The 26650-nt window shown below is 43.1% G+C and overlaps 1 protein-coding gene across 1 annotated transcript in view; it reads left to right on the top strand.

The window, feature by feature from the left end:
* rnf17 (ring finger protein 17) overlaps positions 1-26650 on the top strand; it is a 202071-nt gene that overhangs the window by 20156 nt on the left and 155265 nt on the right. Inside the window, exons 3-7 of the mRNA XM_072576645.1 lie at positions 8323-8423; positions 10947-11029; positions 14370-14434; positions 17078-17109; positions 19782-19887. Of these exons, the coding sequence (XP_072432746.1) occupies positions 8323-8423; positions 10947-11029; positions 14370-14434; positions 17078-17109; positions 19782-19887 (387 nt within the window). The remainder of the gene's footprint in view (positions 1-8322; positions 8424-10946; positions 11030-14369; positions 14435-17077; positions 17110-19781; positions 19888-26650) is intronic.

The raw sequence follows: 26650 nt of genomic DNA, 5'->3' as shown, positions 1-26650 counted from the left end.
GTGTGTGTGTGTCTCTCTCGCGCTCGGTGTGTGTGTGTGTCTCTCTCGCGCTCGGTGTGTGTGTGTGTCTCTCTCGCGCTCGGTGTGTGTGTGTGTCTCTCTCGCGCTCGGTGTGTGTGTGTGTCTCTCTCGCGCTCGGTGTGTGTGTGTGTCTCTCTCGCGCTCGGTGTGTGTGTGTGTCTCTCTCGCGCTCGGTGTGTGTGTGTGTCTCTCTCGCGCTCGGTGTGTGTGTGTGTCTCTCTCGCGCTCGGTGTGTGTGTGTGTCTCTTGTGCGCTCTCTGTGTGTATGTGTCTGTCTCTCGTGCTCTGTGTGTGTGTGTCTCGCACTCTGTGTGTGTGTGTCTCTCGTGCTCTGTGTGTGTGTGTCTCTTGTGCTCGGTGTGTGTGTGTGTGTCTCTTGTGCTCGATGTGTGTGTCTCTCGCGCTGTGTGTGTGTGTGTGTGTCTATCTCTCGTGCTGTGTGTTCGTGTGTGTTTCTCATGCGCTGTGTGTGTGTGTCTGTCTCTCGCGCTCTGTGTGTGTGTGTGTGTGTGTCTCTCATGCTCGGTGTGTGTATATCTCTCGCGGTCTGTGTGTGTGTGTGTCTCTCGCGCTCGGTGTGTTTGTGTCTCTCTCGCGCTCTCTGTGTGTGTGTGTCTCTTGCGCTGTGTGTGTGTGTGTCTCTCGCACTGTGTGTGTGTGTCTCTCGCACTGTGTGTGTGTGTCTCTCGCGCTGTGTGTGTGTGTCTCTCGCGCTGTGTGTGTGTGTGTCTCTCGCGCTGTGTGTGTGTGTGTCTCTCGCGCTGTGTGTGTGTGTGTCTCTCGCGCTGTGTGTGTGTGTGTGTGTCTCTCGCGCTGTGTGTGTGTGTGTGTGTCTCTCGCGCTGTGTGTGTGTGTGTCTCTCGCGCTGTGTGTGTGTGTGTCTCTCGCGCTCTGTGTGTGTGTGTCTCTCGCGCTCTGTGTGTGTGTGTGTCTGTGTCAGTCTCTCGTGCTGTGTGTGTGTGTGTGTGTCTCTCGCGCTGTGTGTGTGTGTGTGTCTCTCGCGCTGTGTGTGTGTCTGTCTCTCGGGCAGTGTGTGCGTATGTGTCTCTAGCGCTCGGTGTGCGTGTGTCTCGCGCTGGGTGTGTGTGTGTGTGCCTCGCGCTCTGTGTGCGTGTCTGTCTCTCGGGCTGTGTGTGTGTGTGTCTCTCGCGCTCGGTGTGTTTGTGTCTCTCTCGCGCTCTCTGTGTGTGTGTCTCTCTTGCGCTGTGTGTGTGTGTTATTCTCGCACTGTGTGTGTGTGTCTCTCGCGCTGTGTGTGTGTGTGTGTCTCTCGCGCTGTGTGTGTGTGTGTCTCTCGCGCTGTGTGTGTGTGTGTCTCTCGCGCTGTGTGTGTGTGTCTCTCGCGCTGTGTGTGTGTGTGTCTCTCGCGCTGTGTGTGTGTGTGTCTCTCGCGCTGTGTGTGTGTGTGTCTCTCGCGCTCTGTGTGTGTGTGTGTCTGTGTCAGTCTCTCGTGCTGTGTGTGTGTGTGTGTGTCTCTCGCGCTGTGTGTGTGTGTGTCTCTCGCGCTGTGTGTGTGTGTGTCTCTCGCGCTGTGTGTGTGTGTGTCTCTCGCGCTGTGTGTGTGTGTGTCTCTCGCGCTGTGTGTGTGTGTGTCTCTCGCACTGTGTGTGTGTCTGTCTCTCGGGCAGTGTGTGCGTATGTGTCTCTAGCGCTCGGTGTGTGTGTGTGTCTCTCGCGCTCGGTGTGCGTGTGTCTCGCGCTGGGTGTGTGTGTGTGTGCCTCGCGCTCTGTGTGCGTGTCTGTCTCTCGGGCTGTGTGTGTGTGTGTCTCTCGAGCTCGGTGTCTGTGTGTGTGCCTGTCTCGCGCTCGGTGTGTGTGCCTGTCTCGCGCTTCGTGTGTGTGTGTGTGTTTCTCGCACTGTGTGTGTCTGTGTGTGCGTGTCAGTCTCTCGCGCTGTGTGTGCGTGTCAGTCTCTCGCGCTGTGTGTGCGTGTCAGTCTCTCGCGCTGTGTGTGCGTGTCAGTCTCTCGCGCTGTGTGTGCGTGTCAGTCTCTCGCGCTGTGTGTGCGTGTCAGTCTCTCGCGCTGTGTGTGCGTGTCAGTCTCTCGCGCTGTGTGTGCGTGTCAGTCTCTCGCGCTGTGTGTGCGTGTCAGTCTCTCGCGCTGTGTGTGCGTGTCAGTCTCTCGCGCTGTGTGTGCGTGTCAGTCTCTCGCGCTCGGTGCGCGTGTCAGTCTCTCGCGCTGTGTGCGCGTGTCAGTCTCTCGCGCTGTGTGCGCGTGTCAGTCTCTCGCGCTGTGTGCGCGTGTCAGTCTCTCGCGCTGTGTGCGCGTGTCAGTCTCTCGCGCTGTGTGCGCGTGTCAGTCTCTCGCGCTGTGTGCGCGTGTCAGTCTCTCGCGCTGTGTGCGCGTGTCAGTCTCTCGCGCTGTGTGCGCGTGTCAGTCTCTCGCGCTGTGTGCGCGTGTCAGTCTCTCGCGCTGTGTGCGCGTGTCAGTCTCTCGCGCTCGGTGCGCGTGTCAGTCTCTCGCGCTCGGTGCGCGTGTCAGTCTCTCGCGCTCGGTGCGCGTGTCAGTCTCTCGCGCTCGGTGCGCGTGTCAGTCTCTCGCGCTCGGTGCGCGTGTCAGTCTCTCGCGCTCGGTGCGCGTGTCAGTCTCTCGCGCTCGGTGCGCGTGTCAGTCTCTCGCGCTCGGTGCGCGTGTCAGTCTCTCGCGCTGGGTGCGCGTGTCAGTCTCTCGCGCTGGGTGCGCGTGTCAGTCTCTCGCGCTGGGTGCGCGTGTCAGTCTCTCGCGCTGGGTGCGCGTGTCAGTCTCTCGCGCTGGGTGCGCGTGTCAGTCTCTCGCGCTGGGTGCGCGTGTCAGTCTCTCGCGCTGGGTGCGCGTGTCAGTCTCTCGCGCTGGGTGCGCGTGTCAGTCTCTCGCGCTGGGTGCGCGTGTCAGTCTCTCGCGCTCGGTGCGCGTGTCAGTCTCTCGCGCCGGGTGCGCGTGTCAGTCTCTCGCGCCGGGTGCGCGTGTCAGTCTCTCGCGCCGGGTGCGCGTGTCAGTCTCTCGCGCCGGGTGCGCGTGTCAGTCTCTCGCGCCGGGTGCGCGTGTCAGTCTCTCGCGCCGGGTGCGCGTGTCAGTCTCTCGCGCCGGGTGCGCGTGTCAGTCTCTCGCGCCGGGTGCGCGTGTCAGTCTCTCGCGCCGGGTGCGCGTGTCAGTCTCTCGCGCCGGGTGCGCGTGTCAGTCTCTCGCGCCGGGTGCGCGTGTCAGTCTCTCGCGCCGGGTGCGCGTGTCAGTCTCTCGCGCCGGGTGCGCGTGTGCGTCTCTCGCGCCCGGTGCGCGTGTGCGTCTCTCGCGCTCGGGGTGTGTGCGTCTCTCGCGCTGTTTGTGTGTGTGTGCGTCTCTCGCGCTGTGTGTGTGTGTGTGTGTGTGTGTGTGTGTGTGTGTGTGTGTGTGTCTATATCGCGCTCTCTGTGTGTGTGTCTGTCTCTCGTGCTCTGTGTGTGTCTCTCGTGTGGTGTGTGTGTGTCTCTCGCGTGCTGTGTGTGTGTCTGTCTCTTGCGCTCTGTGTGTGTCTCTTTCGTGCACTGTGTGTGTGTGGGTGTGTCTCGCACGCTCTGTGTGTATGTGTCTCACGCTCTGTGTGTGTGTCTCATGCTCTGTGTGTGTCTATCTGTCTCTCGCGCGCGCTGTCTCTGTGTGTGTGTCTGTCGCGTGTGCTCTCTGTGTGTGTTTGTCTGGCGTGCACGCTCTGTGTGTGTGTGTCTGTCTGTCTGTGGCGCGCGCTCTGTGTGTGTGTGTGTCTGTGTCTGTGTCTGTCTGTCGCGTGCGTTCTCTCTCTGTCTCTGTGTGTGTGTGTGTGTCTGTCTGTCTCTCAATGTTTTTCAAGTGATTTAATTCATTGAACGAGTGACGGTCATAGAGTCATTGGGATGCGCAGCACAATAACAGACCCTCTTGTCCACCCATCCATGCTCACTAGATCCTAAACTAATTGAGTCACATTTGCTAACATTTGGTCCGTATTCCTCTATTTATATGCTCATCTAGATGCCTTTTTAAAAGTTGTAACTGTACCAGCCTCCACCATTTCGTGTGACAGCTCATTCCATACCCCACCCTCTGCGTGAAAATTTACCCGTAAATCCCTTTCAACTCTTTACCCTTTCATTCTAAACCTATGCCCTTCTAGTTCTGGACTCCATCACCCCAAGGAAAAGATCTTCTCTTTACCCTATCCATGCCTTTGTGATTTAATGAACCTCTATAAGTCTACCCCTCAGCCTCCACACCAGGGAAGACAGCCCTAAATTATTCAGCCTATCCCAAGTACCTTGTTCTTTCCATTATTAATGCTTTGAGGACATCTGTTACTTGTGAAAATTCGCACATTTGAAAGACTGAGCAGGTATTGGCTTGGCTTGGTGGTGTTAAAAGGCACGACTTTTTTTAAGACACTTGCTGTAGGCCATGTGACTGACTACTTGAACTTGTTTTTAGGAAGTATCAGTGTTTATGACTGTCAGGAGTTGTGACTATTTGAGATCAGTTGGAGTTCATTTGGTGTATACTCTGCCAAGGGAAGTTACCCAGCCCATCATCTTCCACTTACCTTGAAAGGTCTTCTGAGAGTCTAGTGATAGGATTGGAAACTGAGAGATTTTCTCCTGAGCAGCCTCTAAAGACTTTTGGCAGCCCCTGAATGGACTATGTTTGAAAAGATCCTTGGGCCAACCACATATGCCTTGTAACATATCTGTATGTTCCAGGATTCCAGGCTGAACACCAACTGGAGCATTTGGTCATAGAGCTGTTCAACAAGGAAATAGACCCTTCGGTCCATATTGACTATGCCGACCAGATATCTTAAATTAATCTAGCCCCATTTGCCAGTACTTGGCCCATGTCCCTTAACCCTTCCTATTCATGTACCCATCCACTTTCTCTGGTATCTCATTCCATACACGTGCCAAACACTGCATGAAAAAATTGCCCCTCAGGTCCCTTTTTCTTAAAACCCCTCCCCCCACCTTAGACTTATGCCCTCTAGTTTTAGACTCCCACCACCCTGGGAAAAGACCTTGGGTGTTCACCCTATCCATGCACCTCATGATCTTGTAAAACTCTATAAGGTCACCCCTCAGCCTCCAATGCTTCAGGGAAACAGCCCCAGCCTCTCCCTATAGCTCAAACCCTCCAGCCTTGGCAACATCCTTGTAAATCTTTTCTGAACCTTTTCAAGTTTCACAATATCCTTCCTAGAGCAGAGAGACCAGAATTGAATGCAGTATCCAAAAGTGGCCTAATCAATGTTCTGTCCAGCCTCAACATGATCTCCCAACGTCTAGATTAGAGTGGTGCTGGAAAAGCACAGCAGGTCAGGCAGCATCCGAGGAGCAGGAAAATTTACCATTCGGTCAAAAGCCCTTCATCAGGAGTGGAGGCAGGGAGCCTCCAGGGTGGAGAGATAAATGGCTCTCAGCCTTCAGTCTGAAAAGCAATCCTCCACCACCATTCTGATTTCTACCTTGGAGCCAGTTCTGCAACCAAATGGCTAGTTCTCCTTCTATTCCACGTGATCTAACCTTGCGAACCAGTCTACTGAGGAACCTTATTGAACACCTTGCCGAAGTTCATGTAGATCATGTCCACCACTCTGCCCTTAAAATCCTCGTCATTACGACCTCAAAACTCCAAATCAAGTTAGTGAGACAGGATTTCCTGCTGCAAAACCATGTTGACTGTCCCTAATCAGTTCTTGTCTTTCCAAATACATACATCCTGTCCTTCGTTATTCCCTCCAACAATTTTCCCACCACTGATGTCAGGCTGTATAGTTCCCTAGCTTGTCCTTACTGTCTTTTTTATTAGTGGCACCAGGTTAGCCAACCTCCAGTCTTCTGGCACCTCACTTGTCGCTATTGATGAGACAAATATCTCAGCAAGGAACCCAGCAATCACTTTACTAGTTTTCCAAGAATAGGTCAAAGTTTGCACGTTTTGTATTGGGTGCATCCACATACTGAACCAGAAACTTTTCTTGTACACACTAAACATATTCCTCTCCATCTAAACCGTTAACACTATGGCAACCTCAGTCTACGTCTGGAAAGTTAAAATCCCCTACCATAAAAACCCTATTATTCTTGCAGATAATGGAAATGCCCTTACAAATTTGTTTCTTAACTTCCTGCTGACTGTTGGAGGGGTGTCTATAGTATAATTCCAAGATGGTGCTCATCGCTTCCTTATTTCTCAGTTCCATCCAAATAATGTCCATGGACGTATTCCCAGGAAAATCGTCCCTAAGTACAGCTGTAATCTTACCTCTTATCAAAAACTGCACTCCCCTTCCTATTGTATCTATATCCTGAAACATTAAGATTAGATTCCCTACAGTGCGAAAACAGACCCTTCGGCCCAACGAGTCCACATCGACCCTCCGAAAAGTAACCCACGCAGACCCATTCCTCTACTCCCTACTAATGCACTTATCACTGTCGGCAATTTAGCATGGCCAATTCACCTGAATTGCACATCTTTGGACTGTGGGAGGAAGCCCACTCAGACACAGGGAGAATGTGCAAACTTCACGCAGACAGTTGCCCAAGGCTGGAATCGAACCCGGGTCCCTAACGCTGCATGGCAGCAGTGCTAGCCACTGTGCCACCCAAGCTAGGCAAAAGTGAGGACTGCAGATGCTGGAGATCAGAGTCAAGATTAGAGTGGTGCTGGAAAAGCACAGCAGGTCAGGTTCTTCACAGTTAGGTGTTAGTGTCTCCTCTGAAGTGGTGAGGTGCTTCCATTGTCCTGTTCCTGAAGCATGTCCTTGCTGGTGCCTCTCTGTCTGACCTATCCTTTGTGTGGCTTTTGTGTTGCTGGGTTGTGAAAGTGCCCTTAGGGCTTTGAGATATCTGTGGTGCTCTGTCACTGTTAGCGAGCTTAAAGTGTATTCTCTCATCTGTATGGGTTGCCTGATTTGGCTTGTGAGCCTGCTTGGTAATTCTGGGTGTTTTTGGTACAGTTTGGCCAATTTTGCTTTTGTGGGCCTGTTGTGGGTTAGCAAATCTTTTCCCACACTACCCTCGAGGACTTCTTTAAATTCCTGCCTAGCTTCCTATGTTCTCCCTTCAGAATATCATCTTTACCCTTCCGATTGTAGTTAGTTCCAGTGTGTACAATGACCTTCTGGTCCCTCTCCCCTTTTTGAGAATATTCTGCACTCTGAGGTATCCTTGATCCTGGAGCCAAGGAAGCAGCATACCATTCTGATTTCTTGCTGTTGGCCACAGAAACATCTATCTTTGCCTCTGACTAGAGTCCCATATATACTTGACCACTTGGAACCTGATGTACCCACTGTTACATTAGATCCAGCTTTGGTTACAGAAATTTGGCTAGTTGTGTTACATTCTCCTGAGAGTCCATCACCCCCTATGTTTTCCAAAACCGCATCCTTGTTTGAGATGTGGATAGCCCAGGAGACTCCTGTAGTACCTGCCTCCCCTCCTACTTTTCTTGGAGGTAACCCATCTACCTGACTATCTGTTTTTTTTTTCCTCCCTTCCTGCCATCCATCACATCCCCTAGCTCCTGTAAATTCCTCATTGCCTCTAACTGCCTTTTCAGTTGATCCATGTGATCTGATAGAATTCACAACCAAACACACTTCCTTCAGTCATAATCATCAGTAACATGGAAACTCTTCCTAATCTCCCACATCCGAGAAGAAGAGCACATCACTCTATTAAAGGCCATCTTTGCACCATAACAATTTAAAGACCCAGAAAATTGCACAATCTTACTGTTCTCAAATAAAACACTGCTCCACACTAACTTAATACCTATGTTTTATATTTTAAAAATTTAATCAAGAGACGGATCTCAATAAAACATAGAGCCAAAAAGGAACCCACTCTCCTCACTATTGTAGATTTACAAAAAACAGTAATCTTACTCTTAAAATCTATGCACTTAGCTGCCTCTGTGCTATGAGCTCTCCGACACAGGTTCCTCCAAGGTCAGCTGTGAATTTTGCTGTTAATTTTTCTTAGACCCAAATCTTAAGACTTTGGATCGAAGAGATATTAATAGGTAATTTGGAAAACAGCCTCAGAGTGAAGGGGAGACCCTTCAGCAGTGTGATGAGGAATTTCTTCTGCCAGAGTGGTGAATCTATGGAAATCTGCCATAGAAAGCTGTGGAGGCTAAGTCATTTTGAGTGTATTTCAAATGAGAGAAATTCTTAATTCTTCATGAGGAGAAGGCAAAAAGGTGGGGTTGAGAAACACATCAGCCGAATGGCTAAATTCTGTTCCAGTGTCTTGTGGTCAGGTATTAAGAAGTGCTTATGAACATTTTGATCTGTCTGGTTTTACTTTTTCTAGGTTCCTATACCAGTGGGTGCAGATCCTGGAGCGGAGGCTCTTCCACTTGATAAGTACATCATTGATGCATTATATACAGAAGAGATGTTACATGATTCAAAGTAAGATTTTATGAAGATACTGTGATAATGGTGAAATATCAGGCCATTTTTTGTGGGCAGAGGCAAAACTTCAATATTTGCTGTTGACCTGGAAGAATGGTGCCCAAAATGAGGAAGTGATTACTATAGCATGGGCTTTTTTACACACACTCAGTTTTTTTTTCTTTAACCCCCACACTACTACCTAATTGCAATACTCTCAGTTTTAATCTGTCAGCAAGTTGCAGGGGGGGGGGGGGGGAAGAGAGAAATCAAGGTGTGCAGTGATTATTTAAGTTTAATTATCACAGCATTTAAGAGTAATAACCATAGAATTTGTTCATTTTTTAGTGTTGTTAAATTAGGGAAAGATAAATGCAAACTTTAATGAATAACATTGAATCTGAAATAGCTAACTTGAATGTTTATTAGAGGAGAAAGTGAGGACTGCAGATGCTGGAGACCAGAGTTGAAAAATGTGGTGCTGGAAAAACACAGCAGGCCAGGCAGCATCCGAGGAGCAGGAGAATTGATGTTTCAGGCATATAAGCCCTTCTTCAGGAAGGAATGTTTATTAGAGGAGCTTATTATGGAGAGATTTTGAGAATGCAGATAGTCCACAGTTTAAGTAGTGATCTATTGTATAAAAAGTACTGCGTAAATTAAAATTAGCAATCACGCAAGTCTTGATTTTTAAAAAGTGAGGATTTCAATGGACTCCCTCTTGGGTTTTTGCATTGTGTATTTTGTTCTGTTTGTCACACATGAATGGCTCTAATTCTGGAATACACTTTCAGTCTCTTACTTTAATTAATACTCTTGCCCTTGTGCTGGTGCTGATGTTTTCACCCTGTTGCTGATGCCCTCCAGCCTGCTGGCACCTACCTACTGCTGCCCATAAACTGTCATATAACAAATGCAACTTTTGGTGGCAACAAGATGTTGATTGGTCTGTAGACTAGTGACCAATTATCAATGACTGACCTCATTTTGCCTGCCAGCAGCTGTGAGATTGGTCCTTGAGTCACTGAATGTATTAGAGTTGCAGTGTTACATGGTGTTGTTGTTGTGGTTCTGTTCGCCGAGCTGGGAATTTGTCTTGCAAACGTTTCGTCCCCTGTCTAGGTGACATCCTCAGTGCTTGGGAGCCTCCTGTGAAGCGCTTCTGTGCTGTTTCCTCCGGCATTTATAGTGGCCTGTCTCTGCCGCTTCCGGTTGTCAGTTCGAGCTGTCCGCTGTAGTGGCCGGTATATTGGGTCCAGGTCGATATGTTTGTTGATAGAGTCTGTGGATGAGTGCCATGCCTCTAGGAATTCCCTGGCTGTTCTCTGTTTGGCTTGCCCTATAATGGTAGTGTTGTCCCAGTCGAATTCATGTTGCTTGTCGTCTGTGTGTGTGGCTACTAAGAATAGCTGGTCGTGTCGTTTCGTAGCTAGCTGGTGCTCATGTATACGGATTGTTAACTGTCTTCCTTTTTGTCCGATGTAGTGTTTTGTGCAGTGCTTGCATGGGATTTTGTACACTACATTAGTTTTGCTCATGTTGGGTATTGGGTCCTTTGTTCTGGTGAGTTGTTGTCTGAGCTTGGCTGTTGGTTTGTGTGCTGTAATGAGTCCTAGTGGTCGCAGTAGTCTGGCTGTCAGTTCAGAAATGCTCCTGATGTATGGTAGTGTGGCTAGTCCTTTGGGTTGCGGCATGTCCTTGTTCCGTTGTCTCTCCCTTAGGCATCTGTTGATGAAATTGTGAGGGTATCCGTTTTAGGCGAATACCTTGTATAGGTGTTCCTCTTCCTCTTTTTGTAGTTCTGGTGTGCTGCAGTGTGTTGTGGCCCTTTTGAATAGTGTCCTGATGCAACTTTGTTTGTGTGTGTTGGGGTGGTTGCTTTCATAGTTGAGGACTTGGTCTGTGTGTTTGGCTTTCCTGTAAACCTTTGTGGTGAATTCTCCGTTCGGTGTTCTCTGTACCATCACGTCTAGGAGTGGGAGTTGGTTGTCCTTTTCTTCCTCTAGTGAATCGGATTCCTGTGAGTGTGGCGTTGATGATCTGGTGTGTGTTCTCTATTTCTGTGTTTTTAATTATTACAAAGGTGTCATCCACGTATCTGACCCAGAGTTTGGGTTGAAGTTGTGGTAAGACTGTTTGTTCTAACCTTTGCATTACTGCTTCTGCTGTAAAAGTTACATGTTAACTTCTTCCATAGCTCAGGAGCAGTCTCTGTTCTCTGCTGTCGCAGCTCACTAAATTTTGAAGAAAGTCAGTTTAGCACTCTTGCAACAGTTGTTTGCTCTGACTTTTAATGCTTCATGTAACTCACCAAAATTGATACGTTGCCAGTTTCTCATATAATTCAGCCCTTTGACTCTGGCCTAATTTAGTTTTTGGCTCAATTTTGACCTTCATATAAATTGAATTTTTATGGGAATTTAAAGATTGACTCAGTATCATCATTATGTTTTTTAATCATTAATAAATGTTTAATTGTCAATACTACCTATTTTAATACTATTCTAGAATTACTCTTATTTTAGACTATTTGTTCTGCAGGAACAATATCCAAATGGTTACTGAAGATTCTGAAGTGTCCAATGACCCAAAGCAACAAAATGAAGATAAGCTTCTTGTCACAGGTGTTTTTTGAAAAAAAGTTATCAAAGAAGTTTTGCAAATACGTAGTTCATAGTTTGTGTTTTAGTATATAACTTCTAGTTTCAAGATGTAAAATTTAACAACTAAGATATTAAGTTAATTAACATGTCATACGACTTTGAATTGCTAGAATTTTGAAAACAAATGGCATTTTAAGTGATCCACTGTTTAATGGAATCAAAATAGAAGAGATACGGATGTTAAATATCATGTGGGCTTGCTGAGCTGGTGAAAAGGGGTGTTTGCAGTTTGCTGAAATTACAGTCCAAAGAAAGTGCTTTGTGAGTTAAAGCAAAATTAGTTACAAGGATCCAGTAATTATGGTAGAAGCATAGAAGCTAGAAATAGACCTTTCAGCCCTTTGTGCCTGCTCCATCATTCAGTACACTCATGGCTGATCCTGTATCCCAATACTATCCTGCTTTTTTGCCATACTCCTTGATGTCTTTATCTTTAAAAAAAGTATCACTGACACAACCTGCATAGACTACTGTGATCATGTTTGGCTGATAGCAGGTTGCTACTTACCATACTCTCTTCAGCCATTCTGCACCTGATTAAATGCCTCCACTCTGCCACTAAGCCCACCACAGGGACAGCAGATCACTTATGCGTAACCTCTTTTAATTCTCTTTATCCCCTATTCAGTAACATAAAATGTCCATACTGTTGTGCTGTCTGAAATTACTGATTGACTTCACTTGTGATAATGAAACCATGTCTAGAAATACTTAAGTTTTGGCCTCCTTGCCTTAGGGATATGTTTGCTTTAGGGGGAGTCCAGTGAAAGTTCACCAGAACCAAACAGTTCTATTTTTCTTATAAAAAGCAATTGGAAGATGAAGCAACCCAAGGTATGAAGCAGTTTCTGTCTGTAACAGTTTATAAGTTCCACATAAATTTAAAGATGGCTAGCTACATTGTTGCCTGAAGATCTTTCCCACTCTGAACTGTCAATTAAACTGCATCGCTGAGATTATGAACTGACAACTGAATGTTGTTAGGCATTACAACAGATACTTTGGAGGGGCAGCCCTGGTATTTCCACTGACAGGAAAATTGCATGACAGAATCTGTCTGCCTTGCTGCTCTTCTGGATCCTGAACCTGTGATGATTGGAGCAGCAAGGATGGGAGGGAGAAAACCCTGGCACAGGAGATTGATGAGCAGTTATTCTGGACTGTCTTATTTGCCACTAAGGAGGAAACTTCAGCCTCACTGCCACTTATCTCCTCAACTGGATACTTGGTGATTTACCTATTTAGCATACTCCATACTGCTGAAGACCAGCTGAATCAGAAAAAGAGAAGTAACAATACGGAAACTTATATCTCATTAAATCTGGGTTAGATTTGAACAAATGCCTTTATTTTTGTTCTTAAGATGTGGGTGATGTTAGCAAGGCATAAATTTTGATCTGACCTACCTACTTACACTGATGTGTAGAACAGACTTTAAAGATGGCAGGTTCCCAGGTTAAATACCTTATTTAATGCTTTGAGCTATGTTAATTCATTACATTTGTGGCCAGTCTCTGCTGTTGGCGCACAACTGACCAGGTTTATTGAAGGTAAAAACAATGACTGCAGATGCAGGTTTATTGAAGTCTGTTTTGCAGTTTAATGCATTATTGGTAATCTCAGGCTGCAAGCTCAGTGCCATTTACTTAAATTTATGGCCAGAAGAGGTGGCCAAGGAGCTGAATGTGTTAAATTTCCAAAATTTTAGGTTCAGGAAAGTAAGAAATATAGCCTCTCAATTCAAGAAGTAAGAGAGGCAGCAAACTGGAAACTATAGGCTAAATATGCAGATAACGCAAACAGTTAGGAAAGGATATGTACGTGATAAATGAGGATGCGGACTGATAGGCTCTGAATGATGAAATGGGAAAATGCAAACTTTTCACTTTGGCCGGAAGAATAAAATAATTATTTGAACAGACAAGAACTGCAGAATTGAAAGATGCAACAGGATTTAGATGTCCTGGTGCATGAATATCACAGAAGTTTTGTATGCAGGTACAAAGAATGATCAAAAGCAGAAATTGTTGGAGAAACTCAGGTCTGGCAGATTCTATGAAGGGAAAAGGTTTGTTTCAAGTCCAGTGACCCATCTTCATAACGTTCTGAGTTAGTTTAGATGAATGAGGGCTGACTTGGTTAAAGAGTGTAATATCCTGAATGGCCTTAAGATGTACATGTTTCTTTTTGTGTATGAGTTCCAAATTCAGGAACACTGTTTTTAAAGTTGGGGTCATCCTTTTAGGACCCCAAGTTTAGGAGAATTTATTTTCTCTCAGGATTGTGTAATTTTGGATTGCAGAAGGCAGAGTTATTCATTATTTAAGGTGGAAGAAGATTCTTGTTATGTAAAGGAATCTTAGGTTATAGGAGGTTATAGGTTAGTGGGCGGAACGGTGGCACAGTGGTTAGCACTGCTGCCTCACAGCGCCAGAGACCCGGGTTCAATTCCCGCCTCAGGCGATTCTCTGTGTGGAGTTTGCACATTCTCCCCGTGTCTGCGTGGGTTTCCTCCGGGTGCTCCGGTTTCCTCCCACACTCCAAAGATGTGCAGGTCAGGTGAATTGGCCATGCTAAATTGCCCGTAGTATTAGGTAAGGGGTAGATGTAGGGGTATGGGTGGGTTGCGCTTCGGCGGGGCGGTGTGGACTTGTTGGGCCGAAGGGCCTGTTTCCACACTGTAAGTAATCTAATCTAATCTAATCTAATCTAATCTAGGAGTAGGTAAGAATGTGAAATTCTGACTGCAAACAGAGCAGATTGATGATAATGAAAGACACATAAACTGGAAGGCCTGAAGGGTTTTTGCTTCTAATTCATATGCTTCTATTTTTTTTAAAAAACCTCTGCCAGCTTACGTCTTTTCCATTCATATGAAAAATTGAAAGCTATCTCAATAAAGATGTGTGACAGGTTAACTTAGCGGATTCCAAAGTTATAATTCAATTGCGTATTTGAATAGATGGTGATAGAAGAACATTGACATTTTTTTAATGTGAAATCACCAGTGTTGGACTGGGGTAGACAAAGTCAAAAATCGCACAACACCAGGTTATAGTCAAAAAGGTTTCTTTTAGAAGTACTAGCTTTCAAAGTGCTGTTCCTTTAGGTTATCTGAAGAAGAAGCAATATTCTGAAAGCTAATACTTCCAAACAAACCTGGTGTTGTGATTTTTGACTTTTCGTTTGTTGTGCTAAAGATGTAGTTTGTTTTTAGTTAAGTAGCAGTATGAAAACTTTTCTATTATTATTTATTATCAAACAATATTATAATATTGCTTAAAAAAATTCTAAATTATAGAAAGGATATTACATCAGGAATGCAAACATGTGAAGTCAGAATTAGACACTTCAAATTTTGACAAGGTAAGTGTATCGATGATATATAATTTCAATAAATGCACACTATTAATCTCTCAAATCCATTCTAGAGCAGGTTCTGTGCCCTTTGTCCGTGCTGATCCTCTGGTTCTCAGTTACTGCTGCTCTCTGATCCTCTTGCTGCTACTGCTCTGATTTACACCATACCATATGCAAGTCAAAGATGCTTTTTTTTGCCTCTTGACGCTTTTGAATCATAGAATCCCTATAGTGTGGAAGCAGGCTCTTTGGCCTATTTGAGTCCACACTGACCCTCCAAACAAAGTATCCAGACCCACAGCCCTACCCTATCCCTGTAACTCTACATTTCCAATGGCTAATCCATCTAGCGGGCACATCCCTGGATACTATGGACTGGACTACTATGGCCATTCCACCTAACCTGCACATCTTTGGACTATAGATGGAAACCAGAGCACTGGAGGGAGGGAGAGGGGGTAGGAGGTGGAGGAGGAGAGAATTTGCATACTCTACACAGGCAGTTGCCCGAGGGTTGAATTGAACTCAGGTCCCTGGAACTGAGGTAACAGTGCTAACCACTGAGCCACCATGCCTCCCTCTTCAGGGCCCTCCTTTTCACAGGTTGGAGCATGTGGTCAGGGAGTGGGATCTTTGAGCAAGAGGTTTTGCAAGCAGAATTGTGTGTGGGAAGTAAATACAAAGTTCACTTTTTTATTGGATGTAGGTTTACCCGCTGAGCTGGAAGGTTTGTTTTAAGATGTTTCATCACCGTATCAGCTAACATCTTCAGTGAGCCTCCAAATAAAGCTCTGGTGGCGTAGTCCACTTTCTATTTGTATGTTTGGGTTTCCTTGGGTTGGTGATGTTGTTATCTGCAGTGACATTTCCTATGGTGATATCATTTCCTGTTCTTTTTCTCAGGAGGTGATAAATGGGATTCAAGTCAATATGTTTATTGGTAGTTTTGGTTGGAATGCCTCTACAAAATACCTTGCAAGAACAGTGGCAAAGAATATAATGGACAAATAGGCAGAAAACTGCCCACCAGGATACATGAACATCAACTTTTTAGCCACAAAAAGACATGACCCTCTCTCACTAGTATCCTTTACATACAAATAAGGAAGGACACCACTTCGACTGTGACAACACATCGATCCTAGGACAAGTCAAACAGACATGCATGAGAATTCCGAGAAGCATGGCATTCGAACTGGAACTCGATCAACAAATACATTGACTTGGATCCTGTTTACTACCCCCTGAGAAAAAGAACAGGAAATGACATCACCATAGGAAATGTCACCACAGGTAATGACATCACCAACCCAAGGAAATCCAAACATATAAATAGAAAGCTGGCGACACCACCAGTGCTTTATTCAGAGGCTCACTGAAGATGTTACCTAGTATGGTGACGAAACGTCTGAAAACAAACCTTCCAGCTCAGCGAGCAAACGTACATCCAGAAGCTCAACCTGAGCTACAAATCTTCTCCAAACCTCACTTTTTAAAATATTTATTCTATCTTTAAAGTTACTTCGTCTACCAATCTGGGGCTATAGCTATGTAAAACACTGCAACTTACAGTATGTAATATTTTAATATTTTTTCTTCTGTTCTATAGGACTGAGTACAGTTCTTGTATCACTTTTAATGTGTATCTTAATTGATTAGCTTACATTTGTTGAGTTAAAGTTGTGCTTTTCAGAAGTACAGTTGCAGCCGTTAAGTGGGGATTTACTGTGGCTGATTATATTAATTTGGAGGGCATCTGGATTTCCTGTCTAGGGTGCAAGATATTGTTTCTGTAACATTTAATTATTAAACAAACAGTGTATTTTTATAAGAAGAAATTCTCAGGTATTGATTTGACACTGTTTGCCACTGCTGCAACTGCACTTAGTGGCCAAGCAGATGCAGTCAGTGAGATAGACTGTGAAATAGTGAAACACACAGGTAACTGCCTGTAGCAAAACATTGAATAAAATGAATAATCTTTACACATTTAAATCAATTCCAGTAAACTTCTGGAGTTGTAATATTCTCTCAGCTCCAGTTTCCACACTTGCTCCCTCCTCACTTTCCCCACTCGCTGCTTTGTTCCAGTGCTGTTTGTTTACAACTCAAGTGGGGCAGCGAATGGGCACTGACCATAATAGTGAGCAGAGTGCTGGCTGACTGTAGTCACTGAAATGCCAAATGTAATTGTGTGTATTCCTTGTGGTTAACCATTAATGATACTGCACATATACCAACAGGCACTAACTTTGGGTTTCTGGGCAGAGTGGATACCAACTCTTTATTCCAGGTGCACATTGATGACAGCAGTGGTGTAGACTACATCTTGTAATAAGATGGCAGGAGACCTGCTGTTTTAATGAAACAATCTTATTTTCATAGTAGAGTCAGTTCTTGTATTTCTGTGTTGTATCCTATGTTTATTCAATGTGAATTGGCTTTAACATGATTGAAGAACTTAGGCTGTTATTTGTAAATTGCAAATTTTTCTTACCTGTATTGGCTATAATGCAATTCCAGCTAATGCACTTTGCTCTTGTAGCACAAGATCACATGAGAACTGAACTATTGTATTATATCAGAACCGACTGTAGTTTGTGTAATAATTTATTCTTTGCATAAAAACTTTGCGTTTTTAATTTGCAGACTAACTGGAACCAGAAAGGAATACCTGAAAGGTAAAATTTACCATCTGCTTGTCGATTCCACAAATGTGTTCAGAAGCTGTCTGTTATTGAAAGCTGAAACTAATGTGTCGGGGAAGAAAGATTGAGCGTGTATGTTTTGAGGTTTCGTCTGCGAATATATTGTTCAATAAATGGTTCTGGAGAGAAATTGAACATTGAATGCATGTACCTTTTTAATACCTTTTGCAAAGAACATTTCTATTATTCCCATATGTACAAAATTTAATTGATTTGAGGTAGTTTGCTAGATAGAATTATGGGGATTCATGATTTACAAGGAAAATTTATGCTGTGTTCTCAGATACCTTCTGAACAGAACATTTCCAAACAAAAGAAAAACTTGGAAGTTACCAGATTACCTCCTTTTTATAACTGATAATGCTTTCTGTGTAATTATTTCAGAAGGGAGGGGATAGTGAAGTGACCAGGTGTAAGATTGTGGGATGAGGTAAATGGGATGGTAGGGGGAGGTGAGAGTCTAGGTTGCTGGAGACCTGCAGTGTGTTTTGGAAGCCAAGAGGCGCACTCCAGTAGTACCTGAATTAGGCAATAACATTGTAGATGTATTTTGGTAGAGAAACTGAGGTGAGGGGTTGGTGGAGGGGAAGAGTAGCAAATTGAGAAATACGTATGGAGAGAATGCAGATAAGTGGGCATAAGATCGTTTCAGAAAAAAAGAGAAAAGAGATACTGACAATGCTTGGTTTGAGTTTTTAAAATATTGTCTTTGGTGCCTTTTAAGGAATCTCTACTGCATGCTCCATGTTTTCAACAATCTTTATCCCTTCACTATAGTTTTTAGTGTGCAAACTGAAATTGAGATTTTTCTTCAGCTTTGAGATGGAAGAAGCAAAAGCTTGCTAAGATAACTATCAGATGAATATGGAGTGTAGGAAATACATGGGAAAGCTGACCGACCATGAAGGGAAACACTGCAGCTTGGAGAACAAAAAGTGGGCAAGCAAACAATATCACAGAATAATAAAAGCCCCAATGAATTGTGCTGTGAAGCAGAAACTGGAGCCTTATTAGCCAAGTTGAAGGCTGTTGCAAGTAAGGATGGAACTAGATGGAACGGGCAGTAGCTCAGTGGTTAGCACTGCTATCTTACAGCACCAGGGACCTGGGTTCAATTCCACCCTTGGTTGATTGTCCGTGTGGAGTCTGCACATTTTCCCCATGTTTGCATGGGTTTCCTCCAGAATCTTCTGGTTTCCTCCCACAGTCGGAAGATGGGTGGATTAGCCATGAGGCATGCAAGGTTACAGAGATCGGGGGGGGAGAGATAAAGAGTCTGGGTGGGATGCTCTTTAGTGAGTTGGTGTAGATGTGTTGGGCTGAGTGGCCTGTTTCCACACTGTAGAGAGTCTATGATGCTTCAAGAAATGTGATCCATGATGGGTATGTACCAAAGCATGTTCCTTTACAAAGTGTATTTTGTTTTTTTTTTGAGTAAAGTGGTTTTATTGAACTTTTTGAAAACTATAATGCATAGCTTGAGGTGTGGAAATTTTCTGTGATTGATGTAATTGCTATTTTCTATTGGCAGTAATTAATTTTAAATGATGCCACTTTTTTTAAAAGCACATAAGCCATGTGCTATACAATCCACAGAATGTAGATTTTATCTGAAGTTTAAAAAAATCTAAAATTTTTTTTAAAGAAAAATCTTCTGAGATTAACTAATGACTCAATTTTTATTATGTAAGTTTTTTTTTAAAAGACATTGGTATATTGTCAGACTTTTGAATATTTCTAACTTATGTTTCTGAATACCCTACATTTCATGAGAAGTGATTTCATTGAAACATACACATTCCTGAAGGGGCTTGATTGGATTAAATCCCTCTTGCCTGAAGGAATCTAGAAATGGAGACCACAACTTCAATAAGATATTGACCACTTACAGTTATGAATATTTGGAATTCTGTACACCTGAGGACTGCAAAGTGCTCATTTGTTGCGTGTACTCAAGTCTGAAAGAGAATTTTTGATGCTAAGTATATCAAGGTAGCACACTTGAGAACCTGGTCAGGATTCTGTGTCATAATTTTTATTTCCTTGTGTTGGCAATGAACACAGATTCAATGGCAAAGGCCAAAACTTTAGGGCCCTCTTACAGAAGGATATTGAGGTTGGAATGAATATTTTAAAAGTCCTGCTGATAAATGAGCATAAAATTAAAATATTTAATATAATTGTTTATACAGTTTGCCTGTATGTAGAATGAGAGACACTAGTGTTGTTACTGCATTTAACCAAATTGATCTGTATTATAAAACAAAGAACTGCAGATGCTGGAAATCTGAACCAAAAAAACGTTAGAGAAACTCAGCAGGTGTGGCAGCATCTGTGGAGAGAAAACAGATAACATCTTGAGCTAAGAGATCCTTCTTCAGTTGTATATTTTGCTGTGAAATGCCATATCTGAATTACATAGCAACACACATTCAGTAAATTTGTAATGGTATTTTTGGGAAACGTTCTTATAAATGATTTGAAACCTAATTTGTAATTTATTTCTGAAAATATCATTTCTAAAGAATACAACAAAAATAAATTGACTTTATTCAAAGACTTGTAGGAGATCTTTTACTAAGTGCCACGGGTATTGATTAGCTGTAAATTTGACTTATATATGTATTTGTTTGTTTGTTAAATAGTTTCTTTGAACAAATGAGGATGAATGGTGAATGTGAAAGTAGCATTATGTGCCCAGAATTGTCAGCTACGCATAAGGAACATCAGGATTATTTAGAGCTGAAAATGGTATGTAACTATTAGTGTTGCTTCTCTAAGTGTGAATTTTTTTTTTGACTAATAATGTTTTGTGATTAGAGGGAGGAAATTTGTGAAGACCTTTCCTAAAACGTTACAAAAAATACTGACGTGCCTTGCAAACATCATTAGCTTTAGTTTGTATTGCAGTCATGTCCTACATGTTGAATTTGATCTAGGTAATCATTTATATTTCCACTAAGGCAATGAGAGGGTCTCTGATCTTAACAGACCCTCATTATATTTTTACAGAAAGACCCTTAGTGATCTTTCTCACTGATGACCAGCAGGGAGGACTTTGGAGGAACAATGCAGTCAGCACTGAGTTGAAAGTAACTGATAATTATTATGAGGAAACAGCATATTAAATAGCACATTATAAGCAGTCATGGGCTTTCTGCAACTTGATCTGGGAGAAGTGGTAACTTTATTAATGGTTGAAATTTATTTGATCCTCAGTACAAAATAGTGAAAGCCTATTACTGCAATATCTGTTCAAAGTTAAAAATGGGGAACTAACTCATTTTAAGAAAGTAACTGGTTTGCTTAAGGCAAAATAATTGATTTGTAAAAGTTCCAAAGTTCTGTTTAAAATTTTAGCTCTAGCAACAAAATAAAACAGAAGAACTGCGATTGCTGGAAATCTGAACCAAAAAAGTCAACAGGTCTGGCAGCATTTGTGGAGAGAACAATAGTTAATATTTTTAGTTCCATGAGCCTTTGTCAGAGCACTAGCAGGTTTGATTACAGTCAACGCTAAATATTCTTTCAACCTGCAGCAGTGCACATTTAGCGCCCTTAAAAAGTCCATACTTGTTCCAGTTTTGCTTTGAATCTAAATTAGGTTAGCTATTCAAAAGTATTTTTCTGGACCATAGACTTAATTACAATAACTTTACTTTTTTGTTAAGATTTCTTTGATACTTTAATATTGAGTGTTTTCTAAATTTCCTGATGTTAAATTATTTTATTTGATAAGTCACTACTTTTAAATAAGGCAAAATAATGTGGACGCTGAAAACCGGAACAAGCACAAGATGCTGATGAAACTTTGCAGGTTTTGCAGCGTCTGTGGAGAGAGAAATGGTTAATGTTTTGAGTTCAGAATGACTCCTCTTCAGAACTGTAAGGTTTTGGGAAGAGCAAAAATAAAATGTTGTATTTAAGGATTCATTAGGGTGTTAGTGGTCACAATGTGATAGAATCTCAAATTCTGATTTAGGGAGTGTATCTCTGGTCTCCAAACCAATGTCCTCAACTTAAGTGAAACCAATTACAGAGGAACCGCAATTATCCGGTACCAATTATCCAAAAATCGGATTATCCAAAGGAGATCTCGAGGTCCCGATAGAAACGTTACATCAAAAACGTGATCGCATCTTTTGTTTACAGTGATTTAAACAGGCACCGTCACCAAATGACTGACCTCCCGCCCTCCCTGTCTCTCTCCCCATACTTTCCCTGGAGTTCTACATAGGGGTGTACCCTAAACCCCTCCCCCCTTCCCCAGATAATCTCTCCAACATTGTCCTGTACAGGGCAGAAGTGGAACCTGTCAAAAAGTTGCAGCAAGAAGGTATGTGTGTGTGTGTGTCCATGTCAGTGTGCGCGTGCTATTTGGAGACTTACCCCACAAAGGCAGTAGCAGCCTTATTGTTAGTCTCCAGTCTGGCTGCTCCGGGGAGGGACGGGGACTGGGGGCAGTGCTGGACGGGGATGGGGGCGGGTGGGGGTGAGGTGTTGGACAGGTTTAGGGGGAGGTGTTGGACAGGGTTGAGTGGGTGGGGGCTTGCATGCTGCTGCTGCTGCAGTCTCTTGAGTGGGGAGAAGACTTTTAAACACTCTGAGCTGCAGAGGAAACGCATTTTAATCGATTAACTGAATAATTGATTATCGGAACGAAATAGTGCTCGCCCATCTCGTTCGGATAATCGAGGTTCCCCTGTACAGTTGTCTGAAGCAGTCTGGGAGAATATTGCAAGGGTAAACTCTGTCAACACTAATTATGTTTCTCTGTCCACAAATGCTGCCAGAGCTGAGTTTGAGTACTCTATTTACAACATTGTTTTAAATGTGTACTATTCTACTCTGAATCCTTCCGTCAAGGGACATGGCTCATACTTTTTATTTTAGCACATGATTTCTCTGGTGACAATGTTTGTACTTTGTGCAAAATTCTACATTATTTCAATGTGCAAATAGTTTGGTGTGGTATTCATTGGTACAAGTAACACTGGTGAAGGAAAAAGAATGAGGTCCAAAAAGGGAATTTGCAAATAAGTTGAAATGTAGGACCTCAAAAGTAGTGATCTCTCAGTGGCATGTGCTAGTTGGTATATAAATAGCAGGATATATCAGATGTCCAAGGCTAAAGGGATTGGTGCAAAGGGTTTGGATTCCTGGAGTAGGATGAGTACAAACTGGATGAGTTACACCTGTGCAAGACTAGAACTGATGCCATCCGGGGAGTATTTGCAAGTAGGTTGGGCAAGACTTTAAACTAAAATGGCAGGGTGTTGGGAACCTATGGAAGGAGTTGGAGGAAGTGGAATCAAGGACAAGATTAAAAGACAAAGGAGAAAAAGAAAATGTGAAAGGCAGAGAAATCAAGGCTCCAGGTCAATTGGTGCCACAGTGAAAAATAAGAGGAGTGGGTCAAGTAATTTTTAAAAGTTTAAAAATTGCACCCCACCAGCTTATAGTCCAACAGGTTTATTTGGAAGCGCTAGCTTTTGGAGTGCTGCTCCTTCATCAGGTGGTTGTAGAGTATAAGAAATGAACCTTAAGGCTTTGTGTCTTAGTAAGCAGAAAGTTTGCAACAAAGTGGATGAATTAATTATGCAAATAGATGAAAACATATGATATAGTTAGGATTATGGAGACATCTATGGGGTGACCAAGGATGGGTATCTATGGGTATTCAGTCTTTTTAGAAAAAGCAGACAAAAATTAAAATGCAGTGGAGTTGCACTAATGGTAAAAGAGAAAGTTAATGCAAAAGTGAGGAAAAAATATTAACTATGACCATGTGGAATGGGTAGAGCTGAGAAATACCAAGAGGCAAAAAGCATTAGTGGGGGTTGTACATAGTAGGGGTGATATTGGAAATGGCATTAGACAGGACATTCGAGGCGCATACAATAAGGATGTATTTATTGGTGACTTTAATCTGCATATAGATTGGGCAAATCAAATAAATAACACTACTATAGAGGAGGAATTTCTGGGGTGTATATACTGTATGGTTTTCCAGGCCAATACATTGAGGAAGCAACTAAAGAACATTTGAAAGTAGGTATTGTGTAATGAAAAAGAAATAATTGGCCTTCTAGTTGTGAGGCCCCTTTGGGATGAATGACCATAATTTTTCCTCATGGTGGAGAGTGGTGTTAATCCTGAAACTAGGGTCCTGAATCTAAATGGAGGAAATTACAAAGGCATGAGGTGTAAGTTGGCCATAATAGATTGGAGGATGTTACTTAAAGGGATGGCGGTGGAAAGGCATTGAGAAATACCCATGAGCATATGAGTGAATTTTCATTGTTCGTTCCTCTCTGATGCAAAAGCAAAATGGAAAAGCTGTACAAACCATGGCTTAAAGGAAAGCTAGAGAGTGTATCAGATTCAAGGAAGAGGTATAAACTGGCTCGAAAAAAACCTACCTGAAGAGTAGGAGCAGTTCAGAATTTAGCAAACAGGCCAAAGGGATTGGTTAAGATAGGGAAAATGGAGTATGAAACTGAGCTTGCAGAGAACATAAAAAGACAGACTGTAAAGGTTTCTATGGGTATGTGATGAGAAAAATATTATTGGTAAAGACAAATGAGGTCAGAAAGAGGTGAATTTTTAACTGAGAATGAAGAAATGGCTGACCTAATAAAAATATCAGAGAACGCGGAGTTTAGTGAAAGGAAGGAACTGAAGAAAATCATTAGAGGGACAATAGTGTTGCGGAAATTGGGATTGAAGACTGATCAATCTCCAGGGCCTAATCTATATCTAAGTGTACTTGAAGTGGCACTAGAAATTTTGGATGCATTGGTGATCATCTCCCAACATTCTTTATGCACTCGGTTCTGCTATAATGCAGTAGTTCCATTCTCATGCAACTCTATTATAAGAAAATCGCATAATAGCATCTTTTCAAACAAATGAGACTGGAATCATGTTATAACCAACACGTGCTTTAAAAGTATGCTCTTTAGAAACAGTGTCCTCAATTCGTCAGTCGCATTACAGTGAATTCACATTAATGAAATGTGCATTAAAGCAGAATGACCTGTACTCCTGGACAGTTCCTACAGATTGGAATATAAATAATGTAACCCCTGTTTTGTTTTTTCAATAAAAGCAGAGAGAAAACTGAGATTTTCTAAACCAGTCAGCCTGATATCAATAGTACAGAAAATGCTAGAATCCATTCTACAAGATTTAATAGCTTAGCATTTGGAGAACCGAGACAGGATCCAACAACGTCTTCATGGATTTATGGAAGGGAAATCGTACTCTGATATCTTTGGAGAATTTGTCAAGGATGTAATTGTTGGAGAGGAGCCAGTGGTAAAGGTTTATTTGGACTTTCAAAAGGCTTTTGATAAAGTCCCACAAGAAATTAGTATGTAAAATTAAAGCACGTGGGTTTAGGCATAGTCTTTTCAGACTAATAGAAGAGTGGTTGGTAGATAGGAAACAAATAGTAGGAATAAATGGTCTTATTCTAAATGGCAGCCATTGACTAGTGAGATACTGCAGGGATCAGTGCCAGCACTCTAGGTATTTGCATTATGTTTTACGTTAACAATGTGAATGAAGGAACTGAGGACACTTGTTGCTAAATTTGTAGATGATACAAAGATACATTGAAGGACAAGTTGTGTTGAGGAAGCAGAGAAGCTGCAGAAAGACTTGGACATGCTGGGAGAGTGGGCAAAGAAATGGTAGGTGGAAGACAATGGGAAAGTGAGATTATGCGCTTTGGAAGGAAGAAGAGAAGTGTAGCCTATTTCTAAATGGGGAAAGACTTTGGAAATTCGAAGCATAAAGGCACTTGGAAGTTCTAATTCAGGATTCCCTTAAGGTTAATTTCCAGGTTCGCTTGGCAAGTTCAGGCTTACGGGGCGAAGGTAGGAAAATGCGTTTGGGAAACGTATCAGCCATGATTGAATGGTAGTATAGACACAATGGACTAATGGCCTAATTCTGCTTCTGTATCTTAATATCTTATAAGAGGTTAATTTAGATAGGGGAACTAAATGTAATATCTCCAAACTTGTGGATGAAAGTTGGGTGGGAGGTTGAGCTGTGAGGAGGATGCAGAGATTTGTGTAATTTGGACAAATTGAATCAGTGGCAAATGCAGTAGATTTTTTTTTTGTTTTACCCCCACATTGCCTCCTAACTGGTAGTGCTTATATTTTTCCCAGCACCCATGGTATGTGTGTGCAGGTGTGAGAAACCATGAAAGACAACAGGTGTACAAATCTTTATTAAGTTCCCATCACCAGGAAGAAAGGAAACACCCGAGTGGCCAGTGACAAGCAATGCCCTTCTCATCAAAGAGCAATGCTACGTGATCAAAAAAGTGAAGTGGGGGGCAGGGATTAAATCAAAATAGAGTTGAAGGGGGAAATAAAATTTTTTTCTATTCATTCTTGAGACATGGGTGTTGCTGGCAGGTTAGCATTTGTTAGTGAGCTTCCTCCACAAAAGTCCACGCCCAAACCTGGAAATTGTCTAGATCATGTTGCATTTGAACGTGGATTACTTCAGTATCTGAGGAGTCATGAATGGTGCTGAACATTATACAATCACTGGCTAGCATTCAATAATCTTGATTAAATGAGGCTCACTGTGGTAGCAAAATCAAGAAGGAAAATTATTATCTGGCAATTAATTGAGAGACTAATGTGCAGTGAGACCTGAGCATCTTGTGCACCTGACGGTAAGCGTGCTGGTGAGCCATGGTCAAGAAGGCAAATGGTACATTGGCCTTCACCTAAATAGGCAGAAGCTGGAGAGAGGGGAGCAAGGTAGTAATTACTGAGGAAAACTGGTATTCGGTGTTGGATAAGAAAAATTGATTAACCAACCAATTCTTTCCTGCCCCCAAATTAGAATGTTAGGTAAAATGTTTGTATGAGTTACCCTTTCCACCAACCTGCAGTCTGATATCAGCTGTGACTCTAATGGTTAGCCTAAGTGATTTCATAATCATGGATCAGATCTAAGCTCTGCAATCCTGCCAGTTGTGAATGGTAATGAATAATAACCCAACTCCTTTTAGAGGAAGCTTCGCAAATATTCCTTTCGTCTATCATGAGGGATCCCATTGCAAAAGGTCAGGCTTAAGTATTTGCAGCAATCTTCAGCCATACAAAGCAGGACAAATCATCCTGGCCAGTTACCGCCTCATCCATCTACTCATGATCATTAGTAAAGTAATGGACAACAGTGCTGTCTAGTAGCATTTGCTCAGCAATAGCCTGCTTGCTCACTGGTACTCAGTTTGGGACCTGCCAAGACCACTCAATTCCTGACCTTATTACAACTTACATTCAGACGTGGGCAAAAGAACTCCATTCTAGAGTGAGTGGCTACTCTTGAAATCCAAGGCCGCATTTGATTGAAGACTGAAAACCGAAAGAGCTGCGGATGCTGGAAATCTGAAACAAAATGTTGGCATCATCCGTGAAGAGAAAGCAGATATTTTGGGTCCAGTGACCCTTGAGGACTGATGGTAGCTAGGTGGTTTTTA

Source organism: Chiloscyllium punctatum, chromosome 9 (assembly GCF_047496795.1).
Source record: "Chiloscyllium punctatum isolate Juve2018m chromosome 9, sChiPun1.3, whole genome shotgun sequence".
In the NCBI taxonomy this organism is placed as follows: domain Eukaryota; kingdom Metazoa; phylum Chordata; class Chondrichthyes; order Orectolobiformes; family Hemiscylliidae; genus Chiloscyllium; species Chiloscyllium punctatum.
The sequence above is the reverse complement of the archived record's forward strand: the minus strand, read 5'-3'. Positions and strand labels throughout refer to the sequence as shown.